Source organism: Heterodontus francisci, chromosome 16 (assembly GCF_036365525.1).
Source record: "Heterodontus francisci isolate sHetFra1 chromosome 16, sHetFra1.hap1, whole genome shotgun sequence".
Classification (NCBI taxonomy): domain Eukaryota; kingdom Metazoa; phylum Chordata; class Chondrichthyes; order Heterodontiformes; family Heterodontidae; genus Heterodontus; species Heterodontus francisci.
This window is the reverse complement of record NC_090386.1, coordinates 92394858-92409473: the sequence shown is the minus strand read 5'-3', so window position 1 is coordinate 92409473 and position 14616 is coordinate 92394858. Positions and strand designations below refer to the sequence as shown.

The 14616-nt window shown below is 46.5% G+C and overlaps 1 protein-coding gene across 2 annotated transcripts in view; it reads right to left on the bottom strand.

Moving 5' to 3' along the window:
- Positions 1 to 14616, bottom strand: part of uqcc1 (ubiquinol-cytochrome c reductase complex assembly factor 1) — a 117857-nt gene that overhangs the window by 84365 nt on the left and 18876 nt on the right. Inside the window, exons 2-4 of one of the 2 annotated variants that reach the window (XM_068048635.1) lie at positions 14004 to 14138; positions 7090 to 7197; positions 660 to 732 (exon numbers count right to left, since the gene is read on the bottom strand). In XM_068048635.1, the coding sequence (XP_067904736.1) occupies positions 660 to 732; positions 7090 to 7197; positions 14004 to 14138 (316 nt within the window). The remainder of the gene's footprint in view (positions 1 to 659; positions 733 to 7089; positions 7198 to 14003; positions 14139 to 14616) is intronic. The other variant, XM_068048636.1, reaches the window with a different exon arrangement.

Below are 14616 nucleotides of genomic sequence, written 5' to 3'. Positions count from 1 at the left end.
GTGACTACATTTCAAAAGTACTTCACTGGCTGTAAAGCTCTTTAAGATGTCCTGAGATTGTGAAAGACACTACATTAGTACAAGTTTGTTCTTTCTCTCTTTTATAAATCTGGCACCTTCCACAATTAGAATTCAATGCTAAAGAAGCTTTGAAACACTGCAGTCGATTCAGGCACCTATCTAGCCCACCATCTTTCCATGGTAGTATCTTGGCACATTTTTAAAGACCCTGAATCCCATTTATTGACAAGAACCAGTCTAGGTCCTTCGAGACCCATCAAGGCTTCTTGGTCCAACACCTGTGACGTTCCTTCCCTTTTAGTAAACATTCCTCCCGCAATTCCCATTTTCTTTTCATGTCCTTAATTTGAAAACATGGAGATAAATTCCAAGTGTGTGAATGCTTGACCTGGGTTCAATTTACATGTCAAAAAGTTTTATGAGGCTGCAAACCATTCTGACAGTGGACTTAATTTTGCACTTAACAGCAGACTGCCTGACACTGGTGTAATAAGTATGACTTTGGACATGTAGGCAATTTCACCTAAATGCAACTGTGCAACCTCCAGTTTAAAAGATTGGATGAAACCTTCGAAGAATAAATGCATTAAATGTGGCTCAAATTTAACAAATTGCAGAGTAACTTCGATTGTACATACTTTCAAACAATTCATCGTAGTCTATTCTCTCCACACAGCAGGTGTACATGCGTAGGCCAGCAATTTTAATTTTCTGTAACAAAAACGATAAAGGATATTTTAGAAGAATAAACAGGAAGTGCAGACATACAAACCTAAACAGAAGGGCAAGGAATGATAAAAGCAACATGAATTACACTTTCAAAGTGCTCTTGTGTCACCCAAGTTAGAAAGGAGAATTGGAAGGACAAATCAGTTTAAGTAGACATAGCATGAACTTTTCACACATTCACCATCCCTGAAACAGAAATAAAAGAGAAGGAATGGAGAGAGGAGAATCTGGACTACATGGTGCAACCACACTTGAATGAAACATCCTCCTCAAAACCATAAAATTAGAGCTAGGCCATTCAGGTTCAGATCTTAGTTTTAAAATATTGTCCACATTACATTTTCTCTTGATTATATTAAATTCAGGGAACATGTACCAAACCCACTGAACTACAGAAAAACACTTCTAGAATACTGCCCATCCAACTGGTTCAACTTTTGCCTACACAACGTAAAACATTTGTTGCAAAGGGCTTCTTTCACCCCTTCCTCATTTCCCACCACTACCCCCCCACCTCAGATTCCAGTTTGCCCCATATTATTCACATGGGACTCTGCTGACAGCCTTTGGATTATGATGTTTCGTAAAGTGACTGGGCAGAACCCAATAAGAGTTTGGCATGAGGGGGGAGTGGGGCATCATCTCTGCCTTCCTTCTCTCGAGGTGGCAAACATTTAGTACAGGCGTCCATTCTTGGCCAACTTTCACTATGACACAAGTCTTGTGGGAAAGCATCGCTTTAATCTACTTTCTACCATTCTGCACATTTTGTGGTGCACAAGTTTTCCAACTTTGATCTAGAAACATCAATACCAAAGAACGTAGCATTTTATACTTTTGATACCAATCACTAGCATTAAATACTCCCATAATACAGCTTAATTGTAGGATAAAGTTCTTATACACATAGCAGGAACAGGGTGCTGAGTTTGGATGATCGTATTGAATGGTGGTGCAGGCTCAAAGGGCCGAATGCGCTACTCCTATTTTTCTGTTAATCTAAGTACAGTATATCCTCCGGCTCCCCTTTATCCACAGAATGTTACTACAAAGAACTCCAATAAATTGGTTAAACATTATTTCCCTTTCACAAAACTATGTTGACTCTGTTGACCTTGAATTTTTCTAAGTGCCTTGCTGTAACGTCTTTAATAGCTTCTAACATTTTCCCTATGACGGATGTTAAGCTAACTGGCCTGTAGTTTCCTGCTTTCTGTCTCCCTTCCATTTTTGAATAACGGAATTACATTGGAAAGTAGCCAATCTATTGGCATCTTCCCCGAATCTAGGGAATTTTGGAAAATTAAAACAAACACATCTATCTCACAAGCCACTTCTTTTAGGACCCTAGGATGAAGTCCATCAGGACCGAGGGACTTGTCAGCCTGCAACTCCAACAATTTGTTCTGTATCAGTTCCCTGACTCAGGCAATTTGCTTGAGCTCCTCCCTCCCTTCCATTTCCTGATTCCCAGCTATTTCTGGGATGTTACTTGTATCCTCTGTGGTGAAGACCGATGCAAAATACCTGTTCAATTCATCTGCCATCTCCTTATTTTCCATTATTAATTCCCCAGGCTCACATTCTATAGGACCAACGCTCACCTTGTTAACTTTTCTTTGTTAAATATCTATCGAAACTCGTACTAGCTGTTTTTGTATTTCTTGCCAACTTTCTCTCTCAATTTTTCTGTAGCTGGATTTTAATGTTCCTAAATTGTGAATGAATGCAGATTTGGCTTTTCTATCTCTACATCCCATTTGCAATCTTTCTCTACCCTTTCCTCTCTCTCCAAACCTCTGTTCTGATATTAGAAGATTTACAAGGTCGGAAAGAGATATCTTAGACTTGTGCGCACCTTAGACTGGTCAACTTTGACGAACACCTAGGAGCAGATGAACCAAAGCTCCTAGACTGGCAGTACCTTAATTTTTAAAATTAGCCTCATTCCTGTTTTCAAATTCCTTCGTGGCCTCACCCCTCCCTGTCTCTGTAACCTCCTACAGCCTCTGAGATTTGTGCGCTGCTCCTCTCGGTCATCCCCGATTTTCATCACATTGCCATTGGCAGCCGTGGCTTCAACTATCTTGGCCCTAAGCTTTTGAATTCCCTCCCAAAACACTTCTGCCACTCTAAGTCTCTCGCCTCCTTTTAAGACATTCCTTAAAACCTACTTTTGGTCAGCTATCCTAATCTGTTTGTGGAATGATGTCAGTTTTGTTAATGTTTTTATGACGCATTTTAGGAGCACATGAAAATAGGAAATAGGAGCAGGGGTGGGCCATTTGGCACCTCCAACCTGCTCTGCCATCCAACTCGATCATAGCTGATCTTCTACTCAATGCCATTTTCCCATACTATCCCCATATCCCTTGCTATCTTTAATATCTAGAAATCCATCGATCTCTGTCTTGAACATACTCCATGACTGAACCTCCACAGCTCTTTGGGGTAGAGAATTCCACAGATTTAGCACCCTCCAGTGAAGAAATTCCTCCTAATCTTAGTCCTAAATGGCCTACCTCTTATTCTGAAACTGGGTCCCCTGGTTCTAGTCTCCCCAGCTAGGGGAAACCTCCTTCCTGCATCTACCCTGTCGAGCCCTGTAAGAATTTTGTATGCTTCAATGAGATCACCTCTCATTCTTCTAAACTCTAGACAATACTGGCCCATCCTCCTCCGTGCCTCCTCATAGGACAATCCCCCCCCATCCCAGGAATCAGTCTGGTAAATCTTCATTACACTCCCTCTATGGCAAGTATATCCTTGCTTGGGTAAGGAGACCAAAACTGTACACAATACTCCAGGTGAAGTCTCGCCACAGCTCTCTACAGTTGTAGCAAGACTTTACTTCTGTGCTCAAATCCTCTTACAATAAAGGCTAACATACCATTTACCTTTCTAATTGCTTGCTGCACCTGCATATTAGCTTTCAGTGACTCATGAACAAGGAATTCTTTGAGGAAGTGACAAAGTTGATTGATGAGGGAAGGGCTGTCGATGTCATATACATGGACTTCAGTAAGGCGTTTGATAAGGTTCCCCATGGCAGGCTGATGGAGAAAGTGAAGGCGCTTGGGGTCCAAGGTGTACTAGCTAGATGGATAAAGAACTGGCTGGGCAACAGGAGACAGAGAGTAGCAGTAGAGGGGAGTTTCTCAAAATGGAGACGTGTGACCAGTGGTGTTCCACAGGGATCCGTGCTGGGACCACTGTTGTTTGTGATATACATTAATGATTTGGAGGAAAGTATAGGTGGACTGATTAGCAAGTTTGCAGACGACACTAAGATTGGTGGAGTAGCAGATAGTGAAGGGGACTGTCAGAGAATACAGCAGAATATAGATAGATTAGAGAGTTGGGCAGAGAAATGGCAGATGGAGTTCAATCAGGGCAAATGCGAGGTGATGCATTTTGGAAGATCCAATTCAAGAGTGAACTATACAGTAAATGGAAAAGTCCTGGGGAAAATTGATGTCCAGAGAGATTTGGGTGTTCAGGTCCACTGTTCCCTGAAGGTGGCAACGCAGGTAAATAGAGTGGTCAAGAAGGCATACGGCATGCTTTCCTTCATCGGACGGGGCATTGAGTACAAGAGTTGGCAGGTCATGTTACAGTTGTATAGGACTTTGGTTCGGCCACATTTGGAATACTGCGTACAGTTCTGGTCGCCACATTATCAAAAGGATGTGGATGCTTTGGAGAGGGTGCAGAGGAGGTTCACCAGGATGTTGCCTGGTATGGAGGGCGCTAGCTATGAAAAGAGGTTGAGCAGATTAGGATTATTTTCATTAGAAAGACGGAGGTTGAGGGGGGACCTGATTGAGGTGTACAAAATCATGAGAGGTATAGACAGGGTGGACAGCAAGAGGCTTTTTCCCAGAGTGGGGGTTTCAATTACTAGAGGACACGAGTTCAAAGTGAAAGGGGAAATGTTTAGGGGGGATATGCGTGGAAAGTTCTTTACGCAGAGGGTGGTGGGCACCTGGAACGCGTTGCCAGTGGAGGTGGTAGACGCGGGCACGATGGAGTCTTTTAAGATGTATCTAGACAGATACATGAATGGGCAGGAAGAAAAGAGATACAGAACCTTAGAAAATAGGCGACATGTTTAGAGAGAGGATCTGGATCGGCGCAGGCTTGGAGGGCCGAAGGGCCTGTTCCTGTGCTGTAATTATCTTTGTTCTTTTTGTTCTATAATAACATAGAAAACAACTGTTTCAGATAGAAGACCTTCAGTTCATCTAGCCCACCTGCTCAGCATTCCTTTGGGTTCATTCCCAATAAATCTGAATTGCATTTGTTGACAAGATGTACTCTAGTTCTTTCTTAAAACACATTAAGGCTTCATGTTCAACCACCTGTGTTAGTAATCTGTTCCAAGCATGTAGCAGCTTTTCAGTAAAAAAAGTTCCTCCTGTGCTTCCTATTTTCTTGTGTTTTCCTTAATACATAAATGTGACTCCTTATGTTTAAACTCTGTACACAGCTGAAAAGATTACTTGCATCTGGTTTGTACAAGTCTTTCATAATTTTAAACACCATCATATCTTCACTCAGTCTTTTTTCCAAGAGAGGAAACCCAGGGCAGTCATACTTTCCTCAAATGTCATTCTTGGATCAACTATGTAGCCCTGCTCTTTTGAACTAGGCAGACTGAAACTGCATACAGTACTCAAGATGTAGTCTTGTCTCAACTGCAGTAGAGCATTCCTTAATATGGAGTTCTTATTTCCTACATTAGCCAACCTTGTAGCCTCTCGGACTTGGATTATGCTCAACTGGTGACAATATTGTGCCCTAGAATTGCTGTCAACAGGAACTGGTTTAAGCTTGCACCAATTAATTTTGTGTGGGATCCTTACAACCAGCCAAGGAAGCAGATGTACATCCCATTAGTCTGTGGTGCATTTGAAGCTGTCTCTCAAAGGAATATGTTCTAATGTGCACTGCCATCTAGTCCAACACAAGCCCTTCCATCAAAAGTCAAAGTCACTCACTTTATAACCGCTGTCACGGGACCTGCTAAGATAGTCTTGTATTTGTATCACTCATCACAAACTCAGGACGTCCCAAAGCACTTTACAGCCAATGAAATACTTTTGAAGCGTAGTCACTATTATAATGTAAGAAACACAGCAGCCAATTTGCGCACAGCAAGCTCCCACAAACGGCAATGTCAATGACCAGATAATTTTTTCTTAATATATAAAAGTGGCGTTGGTTGAGGGATAAATAAGGATCCATATTCATAATTGGTAGAACTCCAACTGCATGTATAACAGAGATAAATCACAGTGAAAATAAAGTACAGAGTTCAAATGTACTGTCCCTGCACTAAAAAAGTGATCTAAACAGGTGACTCATTTTCTGTACAGAAAAGATCAGACGTCCTGGGAAACCCATAGTTCAACTCACTTTCAAAGTCACATGTATTCCACTTCAAAATGGAATATGACTAATTCTATTAGTGGCTCTGAACACCAGCGCTCTCACCTGGACTTGCCATTTTGCGAGGAAAACATTTTGTTACAAATACATGCCTTCAAAGTTTAAGCCTCTAAAAGATTTGGCAAAAACTTGTATTAATTGCGTTGGTTCACAGCTGCTTCACATTTGACCCGTTAATGTTACTCATCACACAGTATGTAAAACATTTTAACTATTCACTGTTTTGAATGTTCTAAACATGCAATAAAAATATTTTTGTGGCCAGAGTAGAAAATTAATTACCCAGATTCTGGAAAACTTGGTGGTTAGAATGTTCTCCTTTCTGTTCTGAGAACTACCAATTCAAAAGGTTGTTCAAGTCCTGCTCCAGGGAACTTAACCATTAAATCCAGCCTGACACGCCAAGTACGAGGACAGAAGGAGTCTTTCAGATGAGATGTTCAACCAATGCCTCACCTACCCTCTCATGAGGATGCAGAAAATTCCATGGCACTATTATGAAGAACAGCAGGGGAGTTCTCCTTACTGTCCTGGCTAATATTTATGCCTCAACTAAAATGTAAAAACAGATCACACTGCTGTTTGTGGGAGCTTGCTGTATGCAAATTGGCTGCCGCATTGCCTACATTACAAGAGTGACAGCAAGAGTTGTTCCACCGCATTGGCGTCAAGGTGGGGGGGGGGGGGGTGTTGGGGTGCAGGGTGTGTGGCAAGAGTAAGGTGGGGGAAGAGGGTATGAAAGAGACTTTATTCTGTATCTAAACTAAACAATATAAGACCTGGGAATCTTCAATATTGTGGCTACAAAAAAAAAGTGTTCTGTTTCCCAGCAAAGACACTGCCATTACACCAACGCCTTCCCATTTCCATTAGTACAAAGTAAAATACCCATTTGTTGTACTTCAGGGGCCCTGTGAATCCCATGGCTTCTATCAGTTTGGTAAAGGGACCCACTTCTTCCTCAACAGGCTGAGCTGTATCTTTCACATTGGAAATCTATTAATAAAGAGAACAAAATATCAGTCACAAATCACCAGAGAATTATTCATTTATCAAAGCTTGCAATCAAGTACTAGGGCACACAACAGTGACAACTTAAGCTTATATAGCAGCTTTAATGTAGTGAAAACCTCCTGAGGCGTTTCACAGGAGTGTTAATCACACAAAATTTGACATCAAATCACATAAGGAAATCCTAGGATCGGTGACCAAAAAGACGGGTTGAAGAAGTTGGTTATATGGAGTGTTTTAATGGAGAAAAGAGGTAGAGGGGCAGAACGATTTTGGGAGGGAATTCCAGAGCTTAGGGCCCAGATAGCTGAAAGCACGGCTGATAGAGCAATGAAAATTGGGGATGTGCAAGAGGCCAGAATTGGAAGAGTACAAGGATCTCAGAGGGTTGTGGGGCTGGAGGAGGTCACAGAGAAAGAGAGGGGTGAAGCTATGGAGAGATTTGAAAACAAGGATGAAAATTTAAAGTAGAGGTGGCTTCAGACTGGGAGCCAATGTAGGTCAGTGGGCAGAGGGGGTGATGGGCGAATGGGAATTGGTGCAAGTAAGGATACGAGCAGCTGAGTTTTACACAAGCTTAAAAATTAGGAGTAAGGAAGGCAGAGGTTGCCAGGGAGTGGACAACAGAGCAGGGAAAATGGTATCACTAAGCAGGTAGGTTCTGATGTAGAGCTAGCAACAGTGCAGGTACAATGGGCAGAACCTCTGTGCCAAAACCTCTAGGATTCCTAAAGTTCCAATTAAAACATTAGCCCTACAATGGGTTAAAGACAAAAGCTCCTTTCTCTAAGATCAGTATGGCTTTTATGTTCACCTTACTGAATTCTTTCAAATGATGCAACCTCCAATCGCACAGGTGTTCAGCTGTGAGATTTCTAAGACAAAAGCAGGCATGGAGCACAGTGGCAGGATCAGATCAAACCAATAATCTACCACAACTAAAACTCCAATCTCAACCATGTAGCCAGACATACGGTAAATAAAGCCACAAGTTGGGTTTTAAAAAAAATATAAATTAAAATTGAACGTAACCCCAGTTCTTTGAATAGAGGCCCACAACTGAAACTGCTCAGTCAACAGACCAATAATTTGAGTGGCTCTCCCAAATTTGTGGTGAAGGATTCAAACCGCATTTGCTTGGTCAAACAGTAAATATACTTGGGACAGTCCAATGTTGATTTATTTGAAACAGAGATGGGGGGAAAAAAATCAATAATATTTCCCTCTTTGAAAATACATAGTAATTTCTATCAGCTGTCCAACACAATTCAAAATAAAAATAGAAACAGTGGCAACATGAACAGTGTTAGTGTAAAGATGTTTGCCCAAAGGGCAATTGGGGTGGGGAAGAGGGGAATAGGAGTTACAGAGGCTGCCTCTGATGGTCTGTGTAGTTTGTATATAGATGATCGGCCTTTTGGCTAAGATCAAGTGTAGTATCTGTTCTTATCAGTGCTTATTTGATTGAGAAGAGACCATGATCATTGCCTTTTGCTCCTGGGGAAGCTTTGAGTAAAATGGCTATAACCAATTTTCGAGCTTCGGGCCAGGGAGTGCGCAACACCGTTTGGGTGGTCGTGAAGGACAAGGAAGGAGATGCACCGGTCGATCGCACCTTCTTCATCAAGAAAATTCTCTTCGATTGCTGCGGATTTCAAGCGACGGACGTCTTCTGCCTGCAGGATTTCCCCAGCAGTGGATACTTCGACGTGACGTTCCGGAACGTGGCGGGATGCATCAAGTTCCTGAAGGCGTTCAAGGAGAAGGGGGACCGGGCACCACTGTCGATCCTCACAGCGGAGCCGCTCTTCACGCTTCCGTCACAACGGGACCGGGTGGTGACCATTCACCTCTACAACCCCCATGTTCCGGTGGTGGATGTACTCACCTTTCTCGCCAGGTACGTCGAGGTGGCCGGCAGCAGCACTGATGTCAAGGACCCCTTTGGGATCTGGACCAGCAAGCGGCAGGTCAAGGTGACCTTGAAGGTAGATCCCAGTGGAGCCATCATCCACCCTCCCTCCAGCTTCGCTATCGGGGGAAGTCGAGGCTTCTTGGTCTACGCTGGGCAACCCAGAGTTTGCCGCACCTGTGGCAAATCTGGTCACATGGCAGCCAACTGCAGCACGGTTGTTTGCAAGAACTGCAAGGAGGAAGGCCATCAGACCAAGGACTGTAAGCAGACTAAGTGTTGCAACTTGTGCGGTGCGGCAGGCCATCTCTACAAGACTTGTCCCAAACGTTGCCTCAGCTATGCTCAGGCGGCAAGGTCCAAGGAAAGGCCGGGAGAAGGTTCGACGAAGGCGTCCGCTGTTCGAAAGGAGACCAGCAACCTTCTCCGCAGTGAGGAACTTCAACCTGAGAAGGAAGGGGAGGCGGCTGAAACCAACGACCCAGCACCTACCCAGCGCCCGGAAACCCCTCCTCCACAGACAGAATCAATGGAGGAGGAGGCAGCAGATGGACAAACAGGTCAGTGGCAAGTGGTCCAGAGGAAAACCACAAAGAAAAAACATCCCAAAGCCACCACCCAAACCAGTGGCAAGAGGAGGCTCTCTTCTGAATCAGACTGCAACAACTCCTCTTCACTGGACGGGGAAATGCTGGAACGACAGCCCCTTCAAAAGAGGCGGCAGAACTCCGAGATGGATGATAAAGCATCCCAGCCCCCGGGCACTGGAAGCTGTGATGGGCCCGGCGTGCCCCAACCCCAATGCCCCACACGTAACGAAGTGGCCAACGCATCTCAGCTCTGCGACACCGGGAGCAAAGACACGTCTGGCGCACCTGAGCTCCGGGAGACCGGGAGCTGTGATGTTTTCGAGGAGGAACAGATGGAAGCAGCTGAGGACAACCCAATCCTCTCTGCCTACAAGACCCCCCCGATGTCACCCGAGCGGCACAAACCCTGCATGAAAAATCAGGAGGGGTTTCTGAGCCCAACCAACGTGAAACTGCTTGCGCATACGATGGGTATGCAGGAACATCCCGAAGGGGAAGGACTGGGACTAGCGAGGACAAATGGTATGGGAAGCAACAACTAATTTTTAGTAAAAAATGGGTGTAAGAATTGCTTCCATTAATGTGCGTAGCATTAAATCTACTACGCGATGTGTTTCAACCTTGGATTACCTTGCCAAGGTCAAAGCTGACCTACTGTTTCTGCAGGAGTGTGGAATACCACACCTCAGCACCTACAGGCAGTGGTCGCGATGGTGGTCCCACGGGCCATCGATCTGGTCGGGGGGTAATGACTGCCGTTCCTCCGGCCTGGGTATTCTGCTGCGGGGAGGTAACTTCACCATCTCCGAAGTTAAGGAGGTGGTGGGCGGCCGCCTCCTCGTAGCAGACGTGATGTACAACAACGCTCCGCTCCGGTTGATCAACGTGTACGCTCCGGTTGATCAACGTGTACGCCCCGGTACAACGCAGCGAGCGGCTGACCGTCTTCCAGCAGCTCCCACTGCTGCTGGCGACGTCCAGGCCGGTCATCCTAGGCGGTGACTTCAACTGCATCATCGATGCGGCTGGACGATCCGGCAGTGACGACAGCAAACTGGACGCTACGTCCAGATTCCTAGTAGAAACAGTTAAGGATGCCAAACTGCACGACGTCTTCAGCAAACCTGCAGACGGAGCGCAGCGCAGATACACATGGTCAAGATCGGACGGGTCTGCCCGTTCCAGGATTGACTTCCTGTTTGTGTCCCGTGCTGTCACGGTCGGATCCACCGACGTCAAGCCGGTGTTCTTCTCCGACCACTGCCTCTTACTGGCCGACTGTCACTTACAGGACGACCAGCGGGTTGGCAGAGGGACGTGGAAGCTCAATGCGACACTGCTGACCCCAGAGAACGTTGAGGAACTCAAAAGGGATTACAAAGGTTGGAGGACCGTGAAACCCCTCTTTGAGTCTCCAGTTCACTGGTGGGAAGCGATAAAGGAGAACATCAAGAGGTTCTTCATCCACAAAGGTGTTCAGAAGGCGAGAGAGAGACAGAGGGAACTGTCCCGACTCCAGAAAATTATGCAAAATCTACTCCGGTTGCAGTCAATGGGGGTCGAGGTCAAGGAGGACCTCCAAGAGGTGAAGAGCCAGCAGGCCTCGCTCTTTGCCAAGGAGGCCTCCAAGATCATGTTCCGGTCCAGAGTCCGCTCCATCGAGCAGGATGAGACGTGCTCGCGTTACTTCTTCCAAAAGGTACACAGAGAGAGCTCTGTTATCAGCAGCCTGAAGGAAGAAGATGGCTCGGTAACGTCTTCGCAGTCCGACATACTAAGGATCAGCAAATCCTTTTATGCTGGGCTGTATGACGCGAAGCCCACAGGCAGCAGAGCCTCCCAGCCCTTCCTGTCATCTATCACAGAGGTCCTAGATGACAGCAGGAGGGAGAGACTGGACAAGCCGCTAATTCTGGACGAGCTGACAAAGGCCGTCGAGTCTTTCGAGACGAGTAAAACCCCCGGGAGCGACGGCTTACCGGTCGAGTTGTACTCGGCCCTGTGGGACTGGGTCGGCCCGGACCTGCTGGAAGTATACGAGAGTATGCTCCTGGCCGGCAGCATGTCAGAATCCATGAGAAGAGGCATCATCACCCTCATTTACAAGCAGAAGGGGGAGAGGGCAGAAATCAGAAATTGGCGGCCCACCTCACTGCTTAATGTTGATTACAAGATTCTGTCCAAAGTCATAGCCAGTCGAGTCAAGTCTGCTCTGGAGTTGGTGATTCACCCCGATCAGACCTGTACTGTACCCGGCAGGAAGATCTCTGATAGTCTCGCGCTACTCAGGGATACGATCGCCTACGTACGGGACAGGAGGGTGGACACCTGCCTCATCAGCCTGGACCAGGAGAAGGCTTTTGACAGGATATCGCACACCTACATGATGGACGTGCTTTCCAAAATGGGGTTTGGGGAGGGAATCTGCAATTGGATCCAACTGCTCTACACAAACATCAGTAGCGCAGTGTCAATCAACGGGTGGGAATCTGAAAGTTTCCCGATCAAATCTGGAGTCAGACAGGGCTGTCCTCTGTCCCCGGTCTTGTTTGTTTGCTGTATTGAACCCTTTGCTGAGTCTATTCGGAAGGATGCGAGCATAAGAGGGGTGACAGTCCCAGGCAGCGGAGGCACTCAGGTCAAAACCTCCCTGTACATGGATGACGTCGCCGTCTTCTGCTCGGATCCGCTGTCTGTGCACAGACTGATGAGCATCTGCGACCAGTTCGAACTGGCCTCGGGAGCCAAAGTCAACCACGGCAAGAGCGAGGCCATGTTCTTTGGGAACTGGGCTGACCGATCCTTTGTCCCCTTCACCGTCAGGTCAGATTACCTGAAGGTGCTGGGGATATGGTTCGGAAGTGCCGGGGCGTGCACCAAAACATGGGAGGAGCGAGTAGCCAAGGTACGACAAAAGTTGGGCATGTGGGGGCAGCGATCTCTCTCCATTGTGGGTAAGAACCTGGTCATCAGGTGCGAGGCGCTCACGTTGTTGCTCTACGTGGCGCAGGTCTGGCCCATACCCCACTCCTGCGCCGTGGCAGTCACCCGAGCCATTTTCCGCTTCGTCTGGGGATCTAAAATGGACCGGGTCCGGAGGGACACGATGTTCAAATCTCTGGACAAGGGCGGGAAAAATGTACCCAACGTGGCCCTCATCCTGATGACCACCTTCGTGTGCGGCTGCATCAAGCTGTGTGTAGACCCCCAGTACGCAAACTCCACGTGTCACTACGTGCTGAGGTTCTATCTGTCCCCGGTGTTGCGAAGGATGGGCCTGGTCACATTGCCGCGGAACGCACCGTGCAGTTGGGCGGCGCCGTACCACCTATCCTTCGTGGAGCAGTTTCTGCGGGAAAACACCTTTGACCACCGGTCCATCAGGCAGTGGTCTGCACGGAATGTCCTCAAGGCCCTACGGGAAAAGGAAACGGTGGATCCTGTCGGATGGTTCCCCGAGCAGACCGTCAAAGTCATTTGGCGGAATGCCTCATCACCAGAACTTTCAAACAAGCACCAAGACGTAGCTTGGCTGGTGGTGAGAAGGGCCCTCCCCGTCAGATCCTTCATGCACACCCGAAGTCTCGCCCCCTCCGCACAGTGCCCCCGCGTTGGCTGTGGTGGGGAAGAGACGGTCGCCCACCTCCTCCTGGAATGTGCCTTTGCAAAGCAGGTGTGGAAAGAGATGCAGTGGTTTTTGTCAAGGTTCATCCCAAGCAGCTCTGTAACACAGGAGTCTGTGCTCTACGGGCTGTTCCCAGGGACGCACACCGAGACAAACATCAACTGCTGCTGGAGGACTATCAATTCGGTGAAAGACGCCCTTTGGTCTGCCCGAAACTTGCTGGTCTTCCAGCGCAAAGAGTTGTCCACCACCGAATGTTGCAGACTGGCACATTCCAAGGTCCAGGACTACGTGCTGAGGGACGCACTAAAGCTTGGGGCAGCCGCAGCAAAGGCTCAATGGGGAAAGACCACAGTGTAAGGTTCCCCCACCAAGCTGGACTGAGGGGCTGGAACCATGGGAAGCCCCTCGAACTGTATCGTTAATATTCTCAATTGCTGTAAATGTAAAACTGTAATTGACATGACAATTGTGAAACGGAAGGGTTGGGAAGAAACTCATGACAGTATTGAAGGAAACTGATCTCCCTTGCAATGTTTGTATTTTTTGGTGCTGTTTGGAAACTGTTTGGCAATGTAATTTTTACAGATTTTTATGAATAAAGTATATTTTGGAAATAAAAAAAAAAAAATATTGATGATCTCTTTCCAATTCCAGAACCTACTTTTGGTGTGACATGAACTGCTCGACATGGGAGTGCCGGTCTGAGTAAAGTGTGTAGTAGCCCATTGCAGGAGGCAGGGCTATTGGGCCTGGACACGCGGGCTCCTATGACTGCACTTTGCCACACAGCACGAAGCTGAAAGGGAAAAAAACAAAAGGCATATCAGATCTAGTTGGTATGCAAATACAAAAAACCCAAAACAGTCTGTTGAGATGAAAAGCTAACAGCTCCATTGCCCCATCACTAGTTACCTATCTCTTTAGTCAAGGTCATAAACCAGGAATAGAAAGAATGGGTCTCACCTGCTCACAGGTAAAATACAGTGTGATTAAGAAGCAGTGTATTACAGCACTGCAACACTTAAAAGTCTCTTCCCCATGCTGTAAAGTAAGCTTATTTATGAGGACATAAGAAATAGGAGCAGGAATAGACCATCTGACCCCTTGGGTCTGCCCCATCATTCAATACGATCATGGCTGATCTGCCTCAGCTTCACTTTCTAGCCTGCTCCCCATATCCCTCAATTCCGAGGTCAGAAATCTGTCTATCGCAGCCTTAAATATACTCCAAAAATGGATCACCCACAGCCCTCTGGGGCAGACAATTCCAAAGA